General features: G+C 38.8%; 1 protein-coding gene across 1 annotated transcript in view; it reads left to right on the forward strand.

Moving 5' to 3' along the window:
- The first annotated feature begins 2,137 nt into the window (after window positions 1-2,137).
- The window catches only part of MBTPS1 (membrane bound transcription factor peptidase, site 1), a 36,120-nt gene continuing 11,657 nt past the window's right edge, over window positions 2,138-26,600 (forward strand). The window contains exons 1-17 of the mRNA XM_032785743.2: window positions 2,138-2,336; window positions 3,759-4,258; window positions 5,054-5,311; window positions 6,573-6,776; window positions 8,705-8,815; window positions 9,995-10,104; window positions 10,571-10,687; window positions 11,869-11,936; window positions 12,502-12,604; window positions 14,375-14,526; window positions 17,377-17,538; window positions 18,259-18,403; window positions 19,577-19,765; window positions 20,365-20,537; window positions 22,087-22,202; window positions 24,613-24,769; window positions 25,806-25,930. Of these exons, the coding sequence (XP_032641634.1) occupies window positions 4,072-4,258; window positions 5,054-5,311; window positions 6,573-6,776; window positions 8,705-8,815; window positions 9,995-10,104; window positions 10,571-10,687; window positions 11,869-11,936; window positions 12,502-12,604; window positions 14,375-14,526; window positions 17,377-17,538; window positions 18,259-18,403; window positions 19,577-19,765; window positions 20,365-20,537; window positions 22,087-22,202; window positions 24,613-24,769; window positions 25,806-25,930 (2,377 nt within the window). The 5' untranslated portion in view covers window positions 2,138-2,336; window positions 3,759-4,071. The remainder of the gene's footprint in view (window positions 2,337-3,758; window positions 4,259-5,053; window positions 5,312-6,572; window positions 6,777-8,704; window positions 8,816-9,994; window positions 10,105-10,570; window positions 10,688-11,868; window positions 11,937-12,501; window positions 12,605-14,374; window positions 14,527-17,376; window positions 17,539-18,258; window positions 18,404-19,576; window positions 19,766-20,364; window positions 20,538-22,086; window positions 22,203-24,612; window positions 24,770-25,805; window positions 25,931-26,600) is intronic.

The raw sequence follows: 26,600 nt of genomic DNA on the forward strand, positions 1-26,600 counted from the left end.
AGAAAACACTGATAGTGATTGGTTCTTCAAAAAACTTCCACATGTTCAACTTTAAGCACATGAATAGACCCATACTCAAACTATTCACATCCTTAAGTCTTTGCAGGAATTGGGGTCCTAGTCAGTGACCTGTGAATAAACTCTTTAATTTTGCCCACTCTCAAACTATATGTAAAAACATATGAAATCAGAAGTTTAATTTACAGTACTGCTTTTTATAAAAGTCAAATGGAATATGTAGCTAAAGCCTACAAACTTTTGAAAAGTAATTGAAATCAAGTTAAATAGCACAGATATTAATTACTAAAAAAGGAATGTGATATAAATATCATATGAATGTAACATCAAATAAAGGTTCCTTAGAAATTAAACAGCCAAGTCAGAGTTAAAAACAAAGAATTAGATATCCGTGAGAGAAACAGTAGGTTAAGGATAGACTAGGCTGCCCATGTTAAAGACAAATTCAGTTGTTATCATTTGTGACATTAGTTTGGTGGTCTCAAGTATCTGTTGTCTGTATTGCAAAATAACGCATATCTTGCACTCGAAAAGCACTGCGAAGAACCTTGTACTGTGTCTTTCTAATGTGATTTCCTAGTATGGTCAATTTCTGACCTTCATTAGAATTTAAAGCACTAAATTATTTAAAGGGGGGAGGAAACTCCACCTGTATAAGTGATAAAATGAAGTTAAAGCTTTCTAGTTAACCATACTGTATATAGTGCATCTTTGTACAGCTTTCCAAGACACACGCTATATATGAAACTATACTGTCAAATAAAAAACTTTAATGTGTTCATTAGCTATAATAATATAGTCATAAAACTAAGCTTGTAGCTGAAAAAGTGACCAAAATTGCCACCAAGGGACTCAGTATTTGTAATTCAAGATTAAATGCGCTCAACTGATTGAAGATAATACTTTTTTCTTAACTACAAGCAGTCAAGAAAGTTGTTTCCCTTCCCCTAGCTTGTGCATCATTACTAGCTTAAAAAGAATTAGCTGATTATGTGTGAAACAGACAGCTGGGGGGAGCCATGGCAGACTCTCCACCTGAGTATGGGGCCTGAGCAGCCCCTGGCCCTGGTCCCACAGGTCCTCTGCCCAGGGCAGGTGGAGGATCCGCATCCTGGCTGCTCTCAGTTGCCTGCCCACTTTTACTGTCAAAGCCATGCACGGATACAAAATTTGTATCTGTATCCGCGCTGGTATCTGCAGAAATGGTCCTACAGATCTAAAGTGGATACCTGCGTATTTACAATGCACTACTCATTTGCAGAAGTGGTCCTTCCAGCTCAGATTTAAAGTATAGTGGCAGCAGAAAATCTTGCTGTGCTGTTTATCATATGTATTAGCAGGAGCCTTCACTCTCTGGGAGTGAGAAGAGAACAAAGCTGGTCTTCTTTTGCATGGCCCAATCAACCCTGCCAGTTAAAGGTAAGATAGAAAATGTAATACAGCTGTGTCTCCTGCAAGACTAACTTTATTTGGCAGGTTTCAGAGTAGCAGCCATCTTAGTCTGTATCCACAAAAAGAACAGGAGTACTTGTGGCACCTTAGAGACTAACCAATTCATATGAGCATAAGCTTTCATGGGCTAAGGTTAGTAGAGCCACGCTAGTGGGCCTGCCGTTTTGAAAGTTAGGGAATGAATTCAAGTGCATTTCCTCAAGAGATGAGACTGGATTTAACATTAAACGCTGTGAGAGGATCTTCCAAGTCTACTTGAGGCATTCACTATTCTTTTCTCACACATGTTCTCTGGGCGTGGGCCCACATCGTCTCTTCCCCTGGAAGCACGGTGAACAGTAACTGACAGTTTCACCCAGCCACAGCCGCCCCTCCAGCACGCTGGGTAGCACCCCCACAGACGTTACACTCGCAAATCAGGCACAGCACCAGCCCTGCTCTATCTCCACAGCAGGACACTACTGGGGCTCAAATCCTCCCACGCGCGGCAGCGTGAGCGTGGAGAACACGCGAGTTCCCAGGAGGACACGCTGGCAGGTGCTAGAAGCGAGCCCCGGGTTGCTGTAGGTTCGCCCTGCGGCCCAGCCAGGGCATGCAGCAGCACACCCACGTGACCCACAGCTACGCTGCAAGACCTGCATCCCGCCCCAAGCCTCGCGAGACTTCCACCGCACACGCGCGCCTACAGGCCTGTTGACGGGTCTGGAGTCTTGCACATGCGCGTCTCCTCTTCCCTCCGCTCGGCGTTGAGCGTCAGGTCTTGTTCCCGATTTTGTTGGCTGCCGTCTTCTCGCGAGACGTTGTTAGTAAACACGGCTCAAAATGGCGTGTGGAGGCGGTGGGCACGGTGCTTCGGTGGAGATACGGTTAGAGGCGGCGGGGGGTGGTGACTTAGGGAGGGTGTTGCGGTGGAGGCGGGAGCCTTGTCCCGCCGAGAGTCGGCGCTTCACCAGGGGGAAGGGGTGATGGAGCGGAATGTGGGGGGCCACGGAGGGCTGGGAGAGAGCTATGGAGGTGCTGTGTGCGTGTGAAGAGGGGGTGACCGCAGCCCTAGCCACAGCGGGGCCCTAAGGGGTGAGGGAACCATAGGGGGCATATATGGGGACAAGGGGTCTCACATTAATGAGGTGAGGGACCTGTGCCGCAGCCCTCGCGGGGTGAAGAAGCTGCATAACTACTTGGTGGAGGCATGTAGGGTTGTGTTTGGGGGGGTGGGGGGTTGGGGAGAGCGGCGTACAGTTCTCAACGAGCCTGCAATTGGTTTGTTTCCATTTTCCCAGCTCCTTATTCAAAGGCCCAAACTATTCAAAAATATATCAGGGTAAGGTTAATTTGTGAGAAATGTCATCACATTAACATTTTGATCATCAGAATCAGTAATTCGCCAGCTAACAACTGAATATGGTGTACTGAAAATCATGCTGCAGAAACATACAAGAAAACTTATTGACATCAGTAGAAAATCACTTTAGCTAAATGTCCACATATTATTATTTTTATCATGTTACTATGCAAATGTGTAACATTATAAAATCAGCTTACCCTCTCCCAGTACATACTTAAAACAAGCATTGAGATAACTTACAGGAGTCATCTGGCTGATAACCTCTGTAATAGTATGAATTGAAGCACAACCAAAGTCATAGTTTGCGTTTTGTTCTCTCAACTGATGACCAGTTACTCTTAGTATCTGTAGAAAGCAAGAGCAGCTAAAGTGAAATGTTTGGAGTGCTTTGGTCAGCTGTTAGCATCTCTGCTAACCATAGTTAAGGCTACTTTTTTGTCATGGCTATTCATAGTAGAAGTCATGGACGGGTCACAGGTAGTAAACAAAAATGCAAAATGCATGGCTTGTGACCCATCCATGACTTATACTATACCCCTGAGTACATATTGGAAGTGCCACAGGTGCTAGGGTGGGAGGGTCAGTCCGAAGGATGCCGGGGGGCCGGTCTGTGGAGTGCCACAGGTATGAGCAGCCCAGAACCTCTGCTGGTGCTGGGGCGGAGGGTTGGCAAAGCTGGCAGGCTCCCTCCCCGGCTTCTCAGATAGCAGCAACACATCACTCCCTTAACTGCTAGCTCCGCGCACTGCTAGCTCTGTAGTTCCCATTGGCCAGCAACAGTGGCCGATACCCCCACCCAAACTCTTCCTATTGCTGGGAGGCATAATCTAGAATGAAATGGTTTCTCTCCGATAATAATTGCTGAATGTCAGTTATTGTTTTAATATACGTTTTTGTATGTTTGGCAAATCTAATAATTTTTGTTGGTTTGTTTATTTTACAGGTCGGATTGCAAAAAACTTGCTTAATTCTAGTTTGGGCTTACCTTTCCCCTCAAAAAATGGAGTACAGGACTCAGCTGTCACATTCTGAGTGAGAGAATCCTTTAATCCAAAATGGAGAAAAAACGTAGAAAGAAATAAGCCTGTTTACTAGGCTTAACCTCAAAAAACCATGAAATCTAGATTTTTGCTTAACTTGGACAAAACTTTGAGACTATCCAGTTGAACAGCACAGCAAAGGCAACATTTATTGATACAAAATTGAACTAATTTATAAAAAGAAAACGTGTCATTTGAATATATGGAATTTTTGGAATGAAACCATATTCTCTTATGACCATGAAGTTTGCAAACATCTGGTTGATCCTGATTGTAATTTTACTCTGTGGCAAAAAACACCTGGGTACAAGACTAGGAAATTCCTCTCATGAGGCCCACCTATGTCCTGGATGCTCTCGTCTTACTTTGAAAGTGGAATTCTCTTCGACAGTAGTAGAACATGGTAATAAAGAATCCAGTTTTTTAAAATGTGTTTAAAGTTTAAATACATGCTGCTGATGATTTATGTATTATTTGTGTTTACATAGTGCTCAAAGACCCCAATCAGGTATGGGGTCCTGTTGTGCGAAGTCCTTTACAGTCATATAGGACGACCCCATCCCCTTCCCCTTCAGTTACAGTCTAACTGAAAACAAGATACGTAAAGAAAGCATGACAAATAATAGGAAGGGGTGGGAGTAGGAGACAAGCTAATGGTAAAAATATCATGGGATTATGTAGGCTAACAATGTGTACAATTTGATGGTTCCAAATTGTTTAGAAGGTTGTTTTTGGAGGGAACGGGTTTGTCTCTGACATCGTCATTAGTTGGCTTATTTTTAATGCACATCAAAATGCAGATATAAAGTCAATTTAAATATTTTTTCTGGATGTTTTACAAATTCCACAGCAGAAAAGCCATATAAAACAAAAAGTGTTCAGTATTTTATATTTTTGTGACAGTTTCTGAACTAACCTATGTAAGAGGTTTTCCAAACAGTCTGGGCATAATTAATTTTAATGGAAGGTACAATATTTGTCTAATGTGTTTTAAAACCCCTACACTGTTTTGAAAATCATAACCTGTATAAATAGTAAATCCAAGTTACCATAATATTCTTAGTAATGGAATCGTAATATTTTCATTTGGGAGATGGAGACATTTGTTTTGATAGTAAGGAGGAAGATTCAGTTCTTGGTGGTGGTATAGATGTGCCTTTTGTAATGTCATTTCTAACATGTGGTGTTCTGCTTGCAGAATATATTGTGGCTTTCAATGGATACTTTACAGCTAAAGCTAGAAGTAAATTTATTTCAAGTGCACTGAAGAACAGTGATATAGAGAACTGGAGGATTGTACCTCGCAACAACCCAGCCAGTGACTACCCTAGTGATTTTGAGGTGATCCAGATCAAAGAGAAACAGAAGGATGGAGTACTGACACTAGAAGACCACCCAAACATCAAACGAGTAACCCCCCAGCGGAAAGTATTTCGCTCTCTCAAGTATTCGGAGCGTAAGTATATTCATCCTTCAAAAGAGCTGTTCCTAATCTCCGATGGCACTAAGTTCATTTTTAAAAAATCAGTAGGCTTTTTCCAGTCCCACAAAATTAGTGTTACTAGTCCTGGGGAAATTCTCTGTCACTGCGGAATGCAGAATTCCCTGATTGCCCTGCAGAATTTCTGACCACCACTAGGGCTGCTGGACTCTGCAGAGCACCATGAGCAGAACCTTCTGGGCTGGAGGCTGCATACTCTTTGATCCTTATTTTCCTGGGGATGGGGGAGGGCCTGGGAGACCCAGCCAGCTCTGGCAGAGGGTGAGGAAGGGCAGGGCTGCATCACCCCGTGTCCCCAGCGAGACAGTGAAGAAGCTGGGTGAAGTAAAGCCTCTGGGGGTGCTGGTGTCTGTGCCGGGGGCTGCTCCGCAGCTAGGCACTGCAGGGATGGGAGTACAGGTGTCTGGGCTCTGGGGTCCCACACAGGTCCTTTCAGCACCCCCCACCTGGAACTGGGTTGTTGTAGGGGTTTCTTTAACTCTCTACTCCTTGGGGAAATTTTTTTGCTGTTGTCTGTATTATTGACATATTTGTTGACAGGTATTTTGAAATAAATTACCAAAATAATTGAAACTGAAGTGATTATATTGTTTTATTTTGACAAATAAAATATGCAGAATTTTGCAGAATTTCAAAATATTGTGCGCAGAACTTTTAATTTTTTGGCACAGAAATCCCCCAGGAGTATGTTATACAAATGAGAATGCAGTGACTTCTGGATGTTATGATTTATTTCTGATAAAGGCTCATCCTGTTAACTGTGAAACTATCACTATTTTAGAATACCTATTCTGAGATGTGATCGAGGATTCAAAATGGTTTAAAAGCTGTATTTTCTGTTGTGACATAACACAGTACGTTATAGGTTCAATCTACTAGGGATTTAATGGACAAAATTCCTGCTGACTTCAGTGGGGTCAGGATTTCACCTGCTGACTTCAGTTAATCTATTAACATGCTTAAGTTAAACGTGTGTAATATATTCAGTATAGGAGCTGTAGTAATTAGCTTTTAAAATGAAGCTTTTGTATTTAGAGGATATATTAAGGATTTAAATCAAATTTGGGTCAGACAAATGTCTGAAAAGTGAATTTTTCTATCTAAAAATTTTTGTTCACAGTAGGGCTAAAGTGTACTAATAACATGTTTATATATTTCATAGTATAGAAAATAAAATGTTTTTCATTTTTCTTTTCTCCATCCAAATCATATCTAGCTGATCCTACATTGCCATGCAATGAAACCAGATGGACTCAAAAATGGCAGTCATCTCGTCCTCTGAGAAGAGCAAGCCTATCATTAGGCTCTGGATTTTGGCATGCAACAGGCAGACATTCAAGCAGGCGTTTATTGAGAGCTATACCACGGCAAGTTGCTCAAACCCTGCAGGCAGATGTGCTCTGGCAAATGGGTTATACAGGTATGCTTTTGTCTGTTGGTTAAACACCCAAACTTCACATTACTCAAATGTTCTTACAGTACATCTGCACAACAGGCTGCCTTGCAGTTCCAGAAACTAGCCAACTGTAATTCAAACACTAAATTTCTCCGCATTGCTCTCAAACGCACAACCCTTATTCCAGTCTCACAGTTTTTCATGTGAAAATAACATTAGAGACTTTACTATATATGTGTGTGTGTGTGTGTGTGTGTATATATATATATATATATGTATAAAATAATTTAGCTGTTGCTGTTAAGATCCAAGGCTGGGCTTTGGATGTAATATAGAGCAGGGGTTCTCAACCTTTCTCTTTCTGAGGCCCCTCCCCAACATTCCAGAAAAACTCCATGGCCTACCAGTGTCACAGAAACTGTTTTTCTGCATATAAAAGCCATGGCCAGCATTAGGGGTTAGCAAGTGGGACAGTTGCCTGAGACCCACACCAGAGAGGCCACTGGGAAGCTACATTGATAAGGCTTCAGCTTCAGCCCCAGGTTGGGGGCTCTGGGCTTTGGCCCCATGCAATGGGGCTTTGGCTTTCTGCCCTGGGTCACAATGATTCTAATGCTGGCCCTACTTTGCGGACCCCCTGAAACCTGCTCGTGGTCCCCCAGAGCACCCCAAACCTTTGGTTGAGAACCACTGATACAGAGGATTTTGTAGGTGCTCTGGATGTAATGTAGAGGTATTTTGTGTGGGCATTGTGGTTGGTTCTATGTTGGAAATTTCTTGTGGAGGTACTTTCTCATAATACAGTAAAAGCTTTTTTTAACCAGCCTGCTGGGGGAACGGGGGGTGCCAGTAAATTAAAAATGCCAGTTAACTCAGAGGGAGGGGTTCTGGAGTGCACGTGCGTGTGTGTGTGTAGGGCAGGGATGTGGGAGGGGCTGTGGGGCACAGGCACTGGGAGGGAGTTTGGGTCCGGGAGGGGACTTGGGTCTTGAGAGGGGGCTCTGGATGCCGAGTCCAGAGCAGGGGGGTACACTCACCTCCAGCAGCTCCCTGTCCGTGCTGCTCCTGGTGGAAGTACAGTCAGGCAGCCGTGCAAGCAGGCACACTTGGGAGCTGCAGACGTCGCCCCCTGCAGCTCCCATTGGCTGTGGTTCCTGATCAATGGGCTGGGAGCCTCAGAGTAAGTACTTGTGGAGGTTGGGGGGAGGGGGGGGGGGAAGAGCAGCTGGAGGTGAGCACCTCCCCTCCCCCAAACCTGGCTCCCCAACCCCCCTGACCCAAGTCCTTTCCCATACCCAAACTCCTTCCCAGAGCATGCCCTGCAGCCCCTTCCACATCCCAACCCCCTGCTGGCCCTGCATCAATTGCACTATAAACCAGACTTTTAATGCAGATCAGAAATGCTGGTTTATAGAGCTTGCTGGTTGGTGAAGTGTCGGATGAAAGAGCTTTTAGTGTACATACGTGCATGTTGGAAAAGTTAAGGTTGCACAGGCAACTATATTTTATATTTCCTGACCATTCAAGTGTTTACAAAAATGAAACTTAATATTCTTTTAAAGTAGTTCTTTAGAAAAATATACGAAATCATTTTTGTTGAAAAACCAAGATACATGTATAACTTTCAATTATACTTGTATGACTGTAAAAGTAAAAAGGAGATCTATTTATTGATCCTACTTACCTTGATCCAAATCCCTCATGGGGTCAAAATTGGCTTTACTTTCTTTTCCCCCAGACTCTGTGAATTTAATCTCTGCCTTTATGAAATTGAAAGGAGCTAATGCTCTTTAGGTGAATTTCTAGAGTGAACTAGGACTTTTGGTTTTGGAAGACATGAAAGTGCAGTGCATTAAGCACACAGGAGACTTCTTTTACATATCAGAATAAACGGATACAAGTGCTAAATCAAGGAAATATGTTTGCAAACCAATCCTCTTTTATGGAAATAGGTACTGGTGTAAGAGTTGCTGTCTTTGATACTGGACTGAGTGAGAAACATCCGCATTTCAAAAACGTAAAAGAAAGAACAAACTGGACTAATGAGAGAACCTTGGATGATGGTAGGTTTGAAATATACAGCACTGCTGAAACGATAGATTATGCATTTTACATCACGTGTTGCATCCTGGATTATGAAGTAAAATTGTTTATTTGAAATTAGAGTTACATGTCTTCCCAGATAATGGACCTAATTCTGCAATGTGTTGAGTGCTCTGAACTCTCACTAAATTCACTGGTGGCTCAACGCCTCCCAAGATTTTGTATTATCTCCACTGAGTCATATGCCATATTTCTTCAAGGATTTTAAGAAAGGGCTAGGGGGCAAAATATTATCCAAGCAGAAATGCAAAGTAGAAATACCAGGGGGTGAGGCAACTCCCATGCATTTTTTTCTTTGCCCCTATTATTTTTTAATATTAGGGCATTAATTTTTTCCATTTTATCAGGGATAATATTTTGATTCATTTTCAGATAATCTAGTAAGTTATCACAGTTTTGGCAGCGCTCCTTTAAACATTAGTAATCCACATAATTTTTCAGTGGAAAAGTAAAATTGTGGTACCAACATAAACTTGCAGATCCATGCCAATATTCCACATTTCTTTTTATCTGCCTTTGTATGATTGTGTCTCGTCTTTTTGTATTTGCCCCATCTTATACACTAGTGCTGCAAATATGCAAATACTTAACTTTATGCAACATTTTTTATTCAAAATGGTATTTTGATTTCAAATTTGGACAATTAAAAAAAACAAAAGCAAAACCACACACACACAGAGGTTGAAAAACACGCGAACAGCCGAATCAAAACACTTGGGGGGAAATATTGTTTAGAGTTGACCAGAACATTTAGCAAGTAAACTTGAGGGATAGAAAATATTTCCTGTCTATAGGATATCCTTTTTCCTCTGTTTCCTACTGATTTCAGTGGGGGGCAAACTTCACTTCAGTGAGGCCAGGATTTCACCCAACATATGCAGTTTCAATTGTAGAAATTCTTGTTGGTAGGAATCTCTTAGCATCTATTGCAGTGTCTTTTTATCAAAGTGAAACAAGTTCTCAACTTGGACCAACATTTCTGTTGCTTTTTAAAATAAACTTAAAAGTTCCTAAGGATGAAAGAGAGAAGCAATTGGATATGCATACAAAATGTCTGGATTTTTTAAATTTTACAGGGAAATGGTTTGGCCTTTAACATTTTATTTTATTAACTTTATACTACTACTAATTTGCAACAGGTCTGGGCCATGGGACGTTTGTGGCAGGTGTTATAGCCAGCATGCGGGAATGCCAGGGATTTGCTCCAAATGCAGAGCTGCACATTTTTAGGGTCTTCACCAATAATCAGGTAGATATTGTAAATGTTTTGTTTTAATTCAAATCTTTCTGGAATAACACAATATCAACCCTTATATTACGAATACAGTTAATTCCCGTGAACTTTAAAGTATTTCCTTTTGTAAAGAGAGGGTGTTTTTTTATTTTTTTAACAGAATTATGTACATTTACACAGATTTTAGAATTGCCGTCTGGAGTTTATTTTCAAATGAGAATTTGGTATTAAAATCAACTTCACGCAAGGCCACTACCTCTTACTTTTAGTGTTGTTCTAATGAAGGATTTAAAAAAAAATCAAATGAACTTTTTATTTTAAATACCAAAGAAAAATACAAAATAGGATTTGTTTTGTTTCAGCACTCTACTTTTGTCTGTTTCCTACCCTTAAATTTCTATTTCTTTTAATACTTTGCTTTATTTTGTTACATTCTCATTTGATTTCTAAATGGTTGCTTTTGTTGTACTTCAACAAACAGGTCTCCTATACATCTTGGTTTCTGGATGCCTTTAACTATGCCATCTTAAAGAAGATAGATGTATTAAACCTTAGTATTGGTGGTCCAGACTTTATGGATCATCCTTTTGTTGACAAGGTAAGTGCAAAAATTATGAACATGTATATTTAGCATGGTCACCTTATGGGTCCCGATTCTGAAATCTGTTCTGTGTGAGCAGACCCTTATGACTGTACAGAGTTTCACTGGCATCAGTGAAGCCCTGCACAGATTCAGGCGTCTGTCCTTGCAGAGCAGCTTACAAGATCAGCGCTTTACTGGCCACTATTTTTATTGGAACGGTTTCTATGAAAAAGCTCATGTATACAGACTGATGGGTAAAGTTTTCAAAGTGCTAGGTGAAGTATTAGTAGCGTGACTCTCACCAACTTAAATGGAAAGTTGTTGGCTAAAATTCATTGCTGCTTTTGAAAAATTTACTCCTGAATGGTTGGTTAATTTTGTAATCAGAAACCATTTATCAGAAGTTCAATTGCAAATTTTGTATGAGGAAACTTGATTTAATTAGAAGTAGAGTTAATAGGCTGGAATATGAGACTACAAGTCTTTTTCAAAGTAAGTCAGCATTGAAAAATAACTTTTTAAAATTAGCAATTACATTTTATCTTTAAAAATTGTTAAGCCCACATTAATCTGTAGCAAAAACTGCAGAACTGTACCTGAATCATGAAGAAATATGACTTAGACTGACAGCCATAGCAACCAATCTTTCAAAAGCACTAAATCAATTAAAATGTTTTATGAAGAACCAAAAACTAAAAACCTGCTTTGGACAGGACTATGTAGGTAGCGTGGCACATGAAAATAATTTGTACTGTTCCAAATGCTCTCTAAATTACCTTAATTCAGTTTAATTTGACAATCAAACGTTTACCGCTTTCCTTGGAAAATTTGGGTGGAAAGTAGTATTTGATTTAGGTGTCTAGTATGTACATGTTGTTATGCAAGGTGGATTATTGAGCATATAACTTAATTTTAAAAATTACATGTCTTAGCTGAAGGCATGCAAATCATTTCTTTTGAAAATCTTGGCCTGCAGTAACAGTTATGTTTGTTCTTTCTCTTTGAGACTGAGAATAATATTAGTGAGAGCATCAATGCTATGTGTGATGCAAGTACCATTAAAATAAAAGGTATGGATTTAAGGAAATTGTTGTTGTCAGACCAGTGCAGTATGTGTGCATATTATTTCTTTCTTTCTTTAACTGGCTTCAATACATTTCTTTAAGTAATGTGTCTTATCTTTGTTGGCTTTGCAGGTATGGGAACTGACAGCTAACAATGTGATCATGGTTTCTGCTATTGGCAATGATGGCCCTTTATATGGGTAAGTTTCTTTAAAAGCATTTGATTAAAAATTTCCTGTATCTGAGGTATAATCCCCTACCTCCAAGTCCTCTGGGGAAAAAAATCAGATTATTCTGTCTTTTGAGAATGAGTCAGGCTGTTTTTTCCACTGTAGATTTTTCTTTTACCTGAGGAGCACATTCTTGAATTAGATTAGCGGCAGCTATTTAATTCAGTAGTTTTGATAGTATGTAAACCCATAGAAGAAGTCAGTGAGTCCTTAAAACTGATGTTTGCCTGTCAGTATTAACAAACTTTCATGCATGGAAATCTCCAACTGCAGGGAAAATCTAAGAAATGTATTGATTGCTTTTTGGCCCCTCATTTAATAATACTACAATAAATATTGCTCCTTTTCTTGGTATATGTTTTGATATTTTAAGGAATTGCTTGAATAGTTGGTGTAAATGAAGTTGTCAAAAATAATTCACCCAACTATCCAAGGTTGTCAGTTGTCAAAGCTGCAGAACCTAAACAGACAAAGACAACCTGGTGGTGATGTGCCGATTATTTTTTGTCTCCCTCCCTTTGCTCACTCATTTTAGCACTCTCAATAACCCTGCTGACCAGATGGATGTGATTGGAGTAGGAGGAATTGACTTTGAAGATAATATAGCTCGTTTCTCATCGAGGGGAATGACCACTTGGGTAAGCTCAAATATAAAATATGCCTGGCTTCAAAACATTTAACATAAACTTTCTCATTCTAACAGAGATTCCCTCTCTGCCATGTTAGCTTTTTTAAATCTCAGTAAGTCCAGTCATCTGGGATTAAATTAGTTCATGTGGTTGAAAAGGTAAAATGTGCAAAGTATTGAACTGTAATAGGTACAGGAGAATTGACTGAATGCAGTCTCTAATCACAAACTGATTTCAATTAAATGAAATTCCTTTTTAGGTGATAAAAGTAAATCCTTAAAATAGCCATTTCATCCTCAGAACACAACTTTATTTTAATGGGCTTTTAGGTTTTCATTGCTACATGGAAGTGAGCCAGAGGGACCCTTTTATGCCTTTTGATGGGGTGTATCATGTCCTTGCCCTCAAATCACCCAAATTTGTTAGCCACTGTGCAGGATGCTGTGGTTACTACTTCATTCTACCTCATTCCCTTTGTGGGATCCTAGCTCCACTGTCAGCACTATCCTTAGGCAGTCTGTTAACTTGGGAGCATATATGGGCTTAGTGCTTGTCTCTAGAAGCTGTGCAAACCCTTTACTACCCTTATTAGAAAAGATTTTTAACCTAAATCTCCCTTGCTGCAGATTAAGCCCATTACTTCCTGTTTTACCTTCCGTGGACATGGAAAACAACTGATCACAATTGATTTGCTCTTTATAACAGCCCTTAACATATTTGAAGATTGTTATCAGGTCCCTCTTTATTCTTTTCTCAGGACTAAACATGTCCATGTTTTTTAACCTTTCCTCATAGGTCAGGTTTTCTAAACCTTTTATCATTTTTGTTGCTCTATTCTGGAGTCTCTCCGATTTGTCCACCTCTTTCCTAAAGAGCAGCACCCAGAGTCCAGGACAATACTAGCTAAGGCCTCACCATTAACTGGTAGCTAAGTTCCCTGGAAGTTGTGCAGCCACACAGCAGCCTTCTTAGCACCACACAGGTGCTCAGGGAACCTGCCCGGGGACCTGTAGCAGCCAAGGGAGGGGTGCCCCAGCCCCAGCCTAGTCTGGCCCCAAACTGCCAGGGCAGCCCAGCCAGGCACAGACTCAGCCGGGGAGGCCCTCCCCGGACCTGTTGCGGCACCCCTCCCTCCACAGCAGGGAGAGGTGCCTCTCCCCCACCAGCACAGGTGCTGCTGTGGGAAGAGAGAGCTGGGGGGAGTCCTCTCTCCCTGCTGTAGCCCCGGAGCACCCTCCTGCACCCCAAGCCCTCATCCCCGGCTCCACCCCAGAGCCTGCACCCAGAGCTGGAGTCCTCACACCCCTGAACCCCAACCCTCTGTCCTAGCCCTGAGCCCCTTCCCACACTCCGAACTCTTCTGCCCCATCACATGAATTTTGTTATGTGCACAAATATGAAGGTGATGTGTCACATATTACCTCCATATTGGTGCACATAGCAAAATTAATTCCGTACGTGGGTGGGAAAAATTAGAAGGAACACTGTCTGGTAGAGTGGAATAATTACCTCCTTTGTCTTACATGTGACTGATTAAGACTTATGATTTTAAGCTGTCTGAAGAAGTCTACAATTTTCTGAATTTAATTTTCTACTTAAAAAAAAAAAAAAAGTGAAATGTGTATGAACTGTTAATTTAAAACATATACAAAATAGTTTTAATTACATAGGAATTGCCCAGGTTGAATCAGATCTGGGGTCTATCTTGTCCAGTATAGGCCAGCACCAGTAAATGATATGTTGATATAAACATAAACTGTTTTTTTAATTAATTCATAGGAACTGCCAGGAGGTTATGGTAGAGTGAAGCCTGACATTGTTACTTATGGCTCTGGAGTGAGAGGTTCTGGTATGAAGGGTGGATGCCGCTCCCTCTCTGGGACAAGTGTTGCCTCTCCTGTAGTGGCGGGTGCTGTCACTTTGCTAGTAAGGTAATAATTAAATGAAGAAGACGTATCTCAAATGCGTTTGATTGACAAGATCTGTAAATTGACTTTTAAAAAGCCCATCAATTAAAAATATTTTTCTGCACTTATGAAAACTAACTTTCTGAAGAACAACAGACACAGTTTTTCCATTTGAGACATTAAATTGTCTCTAATAGCCTATATCTATGGGGTGAAAGCTTGAAAACTATTGGGCCTAATATTTAGATTTTAGGGCTGTCAATTAATCACAGTTAACTCACGCGATTAAAAAAATTAACCGCAGCTTTAATCACACTGTTAAACAATAGAATATCAATTGAAATTTACTAAATATTTTTGGATGTTTTTCTACATTTTCAAATATATTGATTTCAGTTACAACACAGAATACAAAATGTACATTGCTCACTTTATATTAGTTTGCTCTGTTTTTTTGCAGTGTTCGCACTGTACAAAATGATAAACAAAAGGAATAGTATTTCTCAAGTCACGTCATACAAGTACTATAGTGCATTCTCTTTATCATGAAAGTGCAGCTTACAAATGTAGATTTCTTTTATTTATCTTTTTCCTACATAACTGCAGTCAAAAACCAAACAAGGCTTTGGCCACCATTCCATAGGACATGCTTCCATTCTGATGATGCTTGTTAAAAAAATAATGCATTAACTGACTTTGTGACTGAATTCCTTAGGAGAGAATTGTATGTCTCCTCTTCTGTTTTACCTGCAGTCTGCCCCATATATTTCATGTTATAGCAGTCTTGGATGATGACCCAGCACATGTTGTTCATTTTAAGTACACTTTCACTGCAGATTTGACAAAACTCAAAGAAGTTACCAATGTAAAATTTCTAAAGGTACAGCACATGATCCAAAGTTTAAGAATCTGAAGTGCCTTCCAAAATCTGAGAAGGACAAGATGTGGAGCATGCTTTCAGAAACCTTAAAAGAGTAATACTCCGATGCAGAAACTACGGAACCCGAACTACCAGAAAAGAAAAACAACCTTCTGCTGGTGTCATCTGACTCAGATGATGAAATTGAACATGCATTGGTCCATATTGCTTGGATCATTAACAAGCAGAACCCGTCATCAGGATGGACATGTCCTCTGGAATGGTGGTTGAAGCAGGAAGGGACATATGAATCTTTAGCACATCTGGCACATAAATATCTTTCAACGCCAGCTACAACAGTGCCATGCAAACGCCTGTTCTGACTTTCAGGTGACATTGTAAACAAGAAGTGGCCAACATTATCTCCTGCAAATGTGAATACGCTTATTTGTCTGAGCGATTGGCTGAACAAGAAGTAGGACTGAGTGGACTCGTAGGCGCTAAAGTTTTATATTGTTTTATTTTTGAATGCACTAATTTTTTGCACATAATTCTACATTTGTAAGTTCAACTTTCATGATAGAGATTGCACTATAGTATTTGAATTAGTTGAATTGAAAAATAATTTTTCTTTTGTTTTTTTTACAGTGCAAATATTTGTAATAAAAAAATAAAATGAGCACTGTACGCTTTATATTCTGTGTTGTAATTGAAATCAGTATATTTGAAAATTCAGAAAACATCCAAAAGTATTTAAGTAAATGGTAGTCTATTATTGTTTAACAGCGCAATTAATCATGTGATTAATCACAATTAATTTTTTAATTGCTTGACAGCCCTATTAGATATACAGGATTTAAATAAATATTTTATAATATTGATCCATTTTTGCCATACTTTTTAATAGCTCGTTTCAATCACTGAACTTTACTTGTCCATTTGTTCTAGTAAAAAAAAGGGAGATGTTTGCATTTTGCTCTTACACCAGCTGCCTGAATACTATACAATTTATGTGTGCGGGAGTTGTGGGCATATTGGTTGTTTATATCATTATACGGCTTCTTAAGTCTTTCTGCTAAGTGCTAAATAGCTGTATGAAAAAGAGGATTTTTCATTTTCTATATTGAACTTGCAATAATATTACAATAATTCAAGAATATCTTGCAGTAGTTTAAAAATGGCCCACATGCAATGCTTAGAAAACTTCATCCCCCAAATTTAACTATTTGCTAACTATTCACATGTATTAGCAGCCTGTATATTTCTTGACTATTATGTTTGAAGAAAACAATTGCAATTATATTCAAGTACATATTTTCTGTTTTCCTTAAAAATAAGTGGGTATTTATTAAGGAGCAAGATACATAAAGATTTAGATTTCCAGGAAACGGGACTAGATGTTTTCAACTTCAAGTGTACTTCTGTCATGGAACAAAATACCTCTTGGGCTAAAAATATTGTTGACAGTTGAGCATATTGGGTTGTAAAGATGAAAAATTATACATGTTTTAAGGACCAATATGTAGTGAAATTGCTATTTCCATTTTAATCTTAAGCATTTCCAATGAAAAGTCACTTAAGCGATATTCTCCAGTTTGAATCATAGATTATGCATATAATGGATTAACATCAGTTACATTTTGCTTAAATTGAATGGGTTAGAATAAGTTTAGGGCTTGTTTACACTTGAAACGCGACAGCAGCACAGCTGTAGCCGCTCTCTACTGTGGCAGGAGGGATTCTCCTGTTGTCATAGTAAATTCGATGTCTGAAAAGTGGCTGCTAGTTTGACAGAAGAATTATTGTGTCGACTTGGTGCTGTCTATGCTGGGAGTTAGGCTGGCTGAACTACTTTGCTCAGCAGTGTGAATTTTTCACATGCCTGAGCAATGTAGCTGCGTTGACTTAACTTTTGAGTGTAGACCTGGCCTTAGTCTCATTTCTCATTCTATGCCTAGCCTGAGACCAGAACAGTTCCTGTTAAATGTAATCTAATAAACATTTGTCATTTTTAGCACAGTTCAGAAGCGTGAAATGGTGAATCCGGCTAGTATGAAGCAGGCCCTGATTGCATCTGCACGTAGGCTTCCTGGCGTTAACATGTTTGAGCAAGGGCATGGCAAACTGGATCTTCTTAGAGCCTACCAGATCCTTAATAGCTATAAGCCACAGGCCAGGTGAGTGTTAATTCTTAGTTAATTAATAATCTATTCCTGTTCATTGTATTCTGAATATTTCTTTTAAAAGAAAGTCACACAACTTGCTCAGCTGAGCTGTCTGCATGCTCACATGGTGAAGAGAACTCATATAGATTACATAATTCAAATGGAAGACTTTAATGAAAAGCCTCTTGTCAGAAGCCTCCCTGTTGCTAAAATTATAGAAGAATAGGGGCATGAATCTGTTATCTCTTTATTAGGAAGGTTTCTACATTTTCTTCCCTTACTTAATTTAATCCCTTGGGTGTGTAGTGGAAAATTTAGCACTACGTTAACAAGTATTGTGAATACAGCAATTAAATAGAGAAATAGTCCAATTTTGGTTATCCAAAACCAGATTAGTTTTTTTGTGCTAAATTATGTCTAGTTACTTTTTCTTTCTGAAAACAAAAGATTTAACTTTATTTCACACACAAATGTAGAGCTGGAAGGGACCTCAAAGATCATCAGATGCTTTCCCCCATGCTGTGGCAGGCTTAAGTATCACCAGACCATCCCTGACATAAAACTTTCTCATGTTATATTTTAATTTATTCATGGTTTTTATGTCTCAACTCATTGGGAAGAAAGATCAGAGCTGTGAGAGTGACTATAGCTTGCTAATTTTACCTCTGACTTTTTAACATGATTGTGTTGTATGTACTTTTTTTAATTTACTGCATGTATTTTTTTTTTCAGTTTGAGTCCAAGCTACATTGACTTGACAGAATGCCCCTACATGTGGCCCTATTGCTCCCAACCTATTTATTATGGAGGAATGCCAACTATTGTTAATATTACCATCCTTAATGGTATGGGTGTCACTGGGAGAATTGTAGACAAGGTAAGACATAAATAGCCATGGCTTGGAACAATAATGTTTCACATTGAAGTGCTGCTGCTAGTCCTTTCCCAAGTCAAGGCTATTTCATCCTTTCACACTGGAGAGAGGACAATACTTTGTGCTTACTTTTCTATTTGGCATGATAAACCTGGTACACCTAGAGCTGTGTGAATAATGGATTTTTTTGAATTATTAGCAATTCTGAAAAATCAAAACATATTTTGTTTCGGGTCGAACTGAAAACAATTTTTTTCAGCAATTCAAAAAGTCAAAAAAATGTTGAGTTGGGTTAAAACATAGTTTCAACTCAACTCAAAGGATTTTGTTTCACTTTGGGGAATTATGACAAAAGCAAAGGAGGACTGGAGTTGTAACATATCTAGAGGATGGGATGGCTCCCTTATCAGCTTTAACCCAGTGCTTAAGGCTCGCCTGGGATGTGGGAGTACTGGGTTCAGTCCCCCATCTGTTTGCTGTGGAGAAACAATTTGAACTTGAGTCTCCCACATTGCAGGAGAGCACCCTAACTACTGAGCTCAACCTCTCCTGCTGAAGCTTCTCCACTTTTTATGAGTAATTAGTCATTGGATCAGGGACTTGAATTTGGGTTTCCCATGTCCTAAATGAGTGACCTAATTACTAGGTGATAGTCAACCTTAACTCTCTTTCCCTGGTCCAGTGACTATTGCCATTACGAATGACAGTGAGTAGTCCTTGGGCAGGTCAGTAACGCACTATTACACATTAAATCTTAAAAAAAAAAAAAAATTGATGCATATTGCAGTCTTTTCCCAACATCCTGGGCTAGCATTAATACTTAGACCAAGTTTGTATAATTTGGGTGGACACCGTTAGTCATCCGTTTTTGTTGTTGGAGGAAAACTGTTTTTCTATTAATTATTATTTTTAGTAGAGAAATACCTATTTGTTCTGGTGATTGTACAAATACCTGTTAAAGGCAGCCCAGAGCTCTAAATAATTGATGCAAGGAATAATTAATACAAAATTTGACTCCCAGACTTTATATTTTATAATTGGAGATCATGCTGTGCTCAGAAATGTTTTTGTTTTTAAGCAGTGTATATAAAATTTAGTAGATTATTTGTGACAACAAATATTCCTTCATCAACATTTTAAAATAATTACCAAGACTTTCTGTTTTCTACTCTGCAGCCAGACTGGCAGCCCTATTTGCCACAGAATGGAGATAAGATTGAAGTGGCTTTCTCCTATTCCCCGGTGTTATGGCCTTGGTCAGGATACCTAGCAATTTCTATCTCTGTAGCAAAGAAAGCAGCATCTTGGGAAGGCATTGCTCAAGGTCATGTCATGATCACAGTATTGTCCCCTGCAGAAAATGAAGTAAGTTTACCTCATTTCAGTGTTTTATCATGTAGTGATAAATGAATATCCTTCTAAGTGGTTGGTTTAGATTTATAATCCTGTTGCAATTGAATATGGGGACAAAGTTTAGTAGTCTGAGCAAGAAATTTAACAGCTGAGGGCATGGCCGACTCCATAGAGAGATAAGGCTAATATAAATTGTAAGTAAACTGGTGGAATATAGAGATTTGATAATAAATTTAAAATTATTTTTCTCTCCAAAAAAAGAACTAATTGTTTTGGAGACCCTCCTAAAGCCTCAAATGTTTAAAGCATCTGTAGCACCGAAGCTTTTTTTTTTTTACAATATTTTAAATTCTAAGCATAAATGTAAACCACTGAATATACAAAGGATTTTTTATAATAGAGTTACAATACTTGTGTGATTTTATGGGGTTAGACCTTCATCTCTGAATATTCGTTGCTGACACTGTTCCTGGATTTAGTGGGTAAACTTGGCAAATAAAAATCAAAAATCATTCTTCAGTATTTCTGGACCTTTATCATTCTAAATGAAATTGTAAATACTCTTTTAGGAAAAACATTTCATTATTTTTGTTTTATGTTTTTTCTTCCAGTCTAAAAGTGGTGCAGAGCAGACTTCTACTGTGAAGCTCCCAATAAAAGTAAAGATCATTCCTACCCCTCCTCGTAGCAAGCGAGTCCTTTGGGATCAGTATCACAATCTTCGTTATCCACCGGGATACTTCCCCAGAGATAATTTGAGGATGAAGAATGATCCTTTAGATTGGTGTGTCTCTTTTTGGTTTTATCTGAGAAATCATAACTATTCCATGGTTTATTTCTTGACTGTATGTTAATGACATGCAATACAGTACAACCTCACTATAACACCCTTAGTAATAGCAAACCTTAGGCTATAGCGAACCTGGCCCTTGGATCCCATCTCCAGCCCCACCTACTGCAGCAAGGGGCTGACAATTCCTCTGGCTCCCGGGCTGTGGGGAGGAGGAGGAGGATCTGTCTGCCATGGCCCCAGGGCCGGAGGAGCTGCCCGGACACGGCCCTGGGGCCTGAGAAGCTCTCAGTTCTGCTGCAGGGCTCAAGGTGTCAGCAACCCCTTTTCCCCTCCCACACACAGCAGGTTTCTTTTCCTATAACAAACCCCTGGCAATAAAAACCAATGGGGTTCGTTATAGTGAGGGTGTATTGTATCTTTATTGTCTAGGGAACATGGGGAATTTTACTTTCTAATAATTTCATGGAAAACAATACAGCTTCTGGATGGAGTTTTCGAGCTTTATCTCTGGTTTATTAACAACTTTTATTTAAATTTATTTCCTGGATTTCTGAAGAAAAGTTTGACATCTGTAAAGAGTGAAGTGTATTTGAAAACTAAGGCTTCATCTTTTTAAAGTGTTTTGCTCTCCTTTAAAAAACAAAACACCTTTACAAATTCAGCTAGATTCATTATAGAAAACTCAAACTGAAGGCTCATTTTTAAAAATATCGTAATAGTTTAGTTTAATTACAGATTGAATAAGGCATTTTCTCAGCTCCTCTATCCTGTTCGTGATAGGGAACTGGTGTTATTGTCTGTGTTGGCATACATCAAAGTAACCTGAGTGATTCCAGACTAGGGCCTCTGCTTTTTGAGAAATGTCTCCATATTGGTCCCTCACTCCTAAAGAAGTTGATGTTGGTACCAAAAAGGGAACCTATTCCAGAGTCTGACTTGGGTGGAGACAAGGACTGCGGGCACTGAGTGGGAGGGAGCATACAGTGAGAAAGCAATGGGAATCAAGCAGGTTACAGGTGCTGGGTGTCTTCTGAACAGCTGCCAGGGCACAGGGATACTCCTGTCTCCCTAGAATGGCTCTTGGCAAGTGGCCAGGAGCGGCTTCCACTGGTTTCAGCAGTTCTCCCAAGTCAGTCCCACTTACTTGCTTCATCTCCTGGTAGCTGGCGTTGCTCTTACCAGCTCTTCTGTGGGAAGGAAAGTCAGTAAGAGCAGCTGGTTTTAATATGGGGTAATTTTTTCTTTTTGTGATGTGTAATAAACAGATACTAATGTATTTCATAAGCGGCCTCAGCCCATCCCTTTAGTGTTGTTTGTGTAATTCATTGCACTCTATTACTGCTATCACAGATGATACAGTTTGCACAGAATTGTTCATAGAGTTGATTATGCATTGAAAATTAGAAGCCATCATTTGAAAATGTCTCTTCTGGAAAAGAAAATAAACTTTGACCCTATAACAAGATAATGTAGTTTAGGTTTGTACATGTGATGTTTTCATTTCTTGACCTCTATTTTTGTTTACTTTTATTTTTATTAGGAATGGTGACCACATCCATACAAACTTCAGGGATATGTACCAACATCTAAGAAGCATGGGATATTTTGTTGAAGTTCTTGGTTCACCATTTACATGTTTTGACGCTAGTCAGTATGGTAAGCAGTCATGTATTATTTGTGTTCGGTTAATTTCTTTTAGAAGCTTTCTTATCTTTGTAAGGGATTGAAAAGATTTGAAAAAATACTAACGAGTACATGCTATTAGAAAAATAACTGCATGCATTATAAATGTATGTTTAATTTTACAAAGGAATTTTCTCTGTAGTGTTCCATTTTCAGCAGTAAAATCAATCAATTCCCCCTTCGTTGTATCCATAAATATTTAATAGGCTGAGAGAGAGGAAAATTCATCATTCAATCTGCCATAATGTTCTGATTTCCCTGGCCCCTATATCGCATTGTATATCAAATCCTAGAAATGTATTCTCACTACAGTGTCTGGGGCTGTTGCTTCGGTGGTGAATCTTGGTCTTACATTGTTCGTGGGTTTAATTAATATTATGGCAGGCTGCCAAAATCTTCCCAAGGAAGGGAAATGAGAGAAGGGGAATGGCAGTGTTCAACAGTTCATGGGACAAAGAGAAGGCACCTTGATCACCTTCGGGCATCCTTCCCCCCTCCCAAATATCAAAGGACTGCTGCAAATAAAGAAAGTGTGAGACCTTAAAGAAAAGGTTACAAGAATCCATCATCATAGACAGCATTAGGCAACCTTAATATAGGGTTTTCAATAATAAGTGGAACCACCTTGCATGCTGTCTTCATTTCGCTGCTGGAGAATAGGAAGCCCTTGAGACAAAGGCCAGTGTAGCTCAGATAAATGCCTCTTGAAAGGGACACCTACCATGAATGGGTCTCTGGTGACATAATCACATGGATGCTGCCAAACAAGGTTCTCTTGCATGACACCGAACTTTGTTTCAGCCTTTTGCATTTAAATACTCTAAATTCCTCAAATTGTGTTAATAATGGAAATCCCTTTGCAAGTTAAACTGTAACAGCATTCACTGAAAAAGCAAATGGCCTGTTGGGCTTTCAGAAATTAGACTAGGACTGTTCTTTTGCATAAATGTATAAACTCTAAAGGATATTCTGTCACATATGGATAAGTATAAAAATTATCTTCAGTCAAACGTGGAAATGAATTTGATGTTCATTCTACACAATTATCCAATATATTGAATAGCATTTTCTGTATAAGGACTTCATTTTCAGAAGGGGGAGGAGGTGATGGGATTCTTTTCTGTGTTCTTGGTGATGCTGCAATTTGTTAACACTTCCAGTTGAAATGCTTTTGTCTTATTACCATTTTATATACAACAAAGCAAATAGGAGGGGGGGAAACAATTCCAACAGACAGCTTTGAAAGAAGAGCTCTAGCGATATTAGAAGAAAGAAAAATGTTAATATACCTCTTATTAGGAAATGTTTATTACAGAGAGAGTGAAGAATTAAGGTGCCTCTAACTAGTAGCAATTTAACATCTCACTTGTTTATCCAGGGCATACAAGTATATATTTCCAGTTACTTTTCCTGTGGGGCAAATTAGTTGCCTTCTTATTTTGTTTGATTATTTATAACAACATTGTGACATACTCAGGGGCATATCTAAATGAAATAAACAAGACTGTTTTTTAATTTTCTGCATCTAAAAGGCAGCAAGAAGTCTCAATTTTTTTTTTAATCTGGCTATTATGACTTCACAGCAGCTACATTAATAAAAGCTAGTATTTGAACAGAAGGAAAACATGGAGATAGATCACTAACCTTACAGTCTTCTGTATTAAAGCAAGCAGTTACCATTCAAATCTTTACTGTTTCTTTGGCCAGGAGTCATTCTTCATTCTTGTATTATCAAGCATAAAAATTAAATTTCTCGAAGTAAAAAGCTTTACATATTAAAGGACATCCAATCTGTCTCATGTAAAGACTTAATCACTGGTTTGTGTATTTACATTAGAGACATTACAGAATTCCTCTTCTTCCCCTACATATGCACAGCTTCAAAACAAACACTGATCCGTGTAATATGCACTACTGAGTTGTTTTCATGTTGGTATTTTCTTACACATGTTGAAGCCTTCCTGTTTTAATGGCTGTATGTTCCCGCTCAGGATGGCAACCACTGATTTTGTTTGAGAGATTTTAAGGTCTTGTCAAAGGAAAAATCCCGGCTGAAACATACCTATAGAGTCACTATCAGTGCATCCTTTATTCTTTACTATAACTTCCTCTGTAGCATGGCACATTAAAGGAGTTGGTGGTCTTAATCCAGTATCATTACAACTGACACTTCTTATTGGCATTCCTGAAAGAAACTAGGGATTGAAAGGACATGGAGAAATGCATGGAGACCATGACACCGTAAAGGTGGCTCCTTCAAGTCAGTTAGGACAGCATGGGGACACTGCACAGATGTTACCTTCTGCATGAGTTCTGTGGCTACAGGTAATATTACATTGGTTAGACCATCAGATTATGAATTCTGTTTGCCCTGTTTATGTAGGGACCTTACTGATGGTGGACAGTGAGGAAGAATATTTTCCTGAAGAAATCACCAAGCTAAGGAGGGATGTTGATAATGGACTCTCGCTAATAGTGTTCAGTGATTGGTACAACACTTCAGTGATGAGAAAAGTCAAGTTCTACGATGAAAACACAAGGTATCAGTTTGTGGGGGAGAGTCTGTGGGAACCACAACTTAACATAATTGCTCTTTATAAGGAGGTCATCATAAAAAAAAAATAAACTTGTCAATTGTCTTAGATAATGAGGTAACGTTATTTTAGTATTTACAGTGTTTCCCACAATATGTATAAGAAAGGGAATACTGCAGGTGCTAAATTCGCTTTGTCTTTATCTAATGGCAAATGGGCATGTTTTTAACAGCAATTGCTGTAAATTTATATATAACTCTTAAGGCAGCATGTGTCACAAATACAGTGACTAGAAAAAACAATGACTACTTAAAAAGTTCTCGGTTTTCAGTTTTTGGGAGGCGAATGGAAAGGAGAACGTAGATTGTGAATGATATCAATTATATAAATGACACAGTATTCAAGTATCTGAAATAATTCCTATATATTTTATAAAGGGGGAAATATGTTAGCATCACTAATAATGAAACATTTAATATTTATGGGGTTAAAAATAACTAAAGATTAGAAAACTCATCAGTCAGCTTTGTGTTATTTTTAACAGAAATTATCCAACCGTTAACAAACAATATTTTCTGTTATTGAAGATATCAGAAGTTCCTCATTCTTTCAGACAGCTTTTAAATAATTTGGGCCATTGTCTTTTTTCCTTCCTTGCCAAACCATGTAGACATATGTCAAACTGTTTTATTTCAAGGTGTGTTTTGTCCTGTTCTGGTAAAGCACACTTGTTTCACTGCAAAGCGGGACCACATTTGTAATGTTAATTAACTTAGACTGTGATTTTCAAAGGAGCCTAAAGGTGCCTGTATCTCACAGAAATGCACTGGGATTTGGGCATGTAAATCACTTCAGACTTCTTTGAAAATCCCAGTCATAGGGTTCAAATTGTCACTACCAAATAAACATTGACATTTATGCCCTTGGTACTGATTGCTTTGGTGCGTTCTGAATATCATCCAGGAAGATATTGGACTTCTGTTATGAAACAGAATTTTAGATCTTCTATACTAATAACCTGTGCCATGCTCTAATTTTGTAGGCAGTGGTGGATGCCAGATACTGGAGGTGCTAATATTCCAGCTCTCAATGATCTTCTCTCTGTCTGGAACATGGCCTTTAGTGATGGGCTGTACGAAGGGGATTTTACCATGGCAAACCATGAAAGTAAGTCATGGAATGCAGTACTTGACTACTCCAAGAACAGAATGTTCTTTGGGGAAATAGTTATATTTATGGGACATGTGACTTTCAGAGATACTGCAACTCTAACACCCCTATGGAATTATATGAAAAAAAAATCTATTAGATTTTAGATTAATATCTGTATAATAAACTCTATGGTCTTCTTTGTATTTGCATTCCAGATGTAGTTCTGAGTGTGTTATTTATTTTTTATTTTGAAACTATAGTTACTTACTAATTAGAAATATACAGATATCAAGGTTCCGATTTGTCCTATTTTAACTTAATATTTTAACTTGAATTTTGAAATTCTTTCTCTCTTTTTTTTTTTAAAAAAAATTCACATGTGGAGTCATTCCTCAAAACATTCCACTTTTGACACGTGTGTAATTTTTGGATGTTCTTTAGCACATCTTGCCCTCTTGACCTTTGAATTCTTTACCCATAATTAATTGATTTTTTTTTTAAATATGTCTACCCATATAGATTGATATGTTTCATTGTTTGAGGTTATAGCTATTATGATGGATGGTCTTGTGGTGAAAGACACTGGATTGGGGCTCAGGAAATGTGGATTCAGTTTATAGCTCTGCCACAGGCTTTCTAGTTAACCTTGGACAAGTCACTTAATCTCCCTTTGCCTTAGTTTCCA

The sequence above is a fragment of the Chelonoidis abingdonii genome, chromosome 19 (genome assembly GCF_003597395.2).
Source record: "Chelonoidis abingdonii isolate Lonesome George chromosome 19, CheloAbing_2.0, whole genome shotgun sequence".
NCBI classification, from domain to species: Eukaryota; Metazoa; Chordata; order Testudines; family Testudinidae; genus Chelonoidis; species Chelonoidis abingdonii.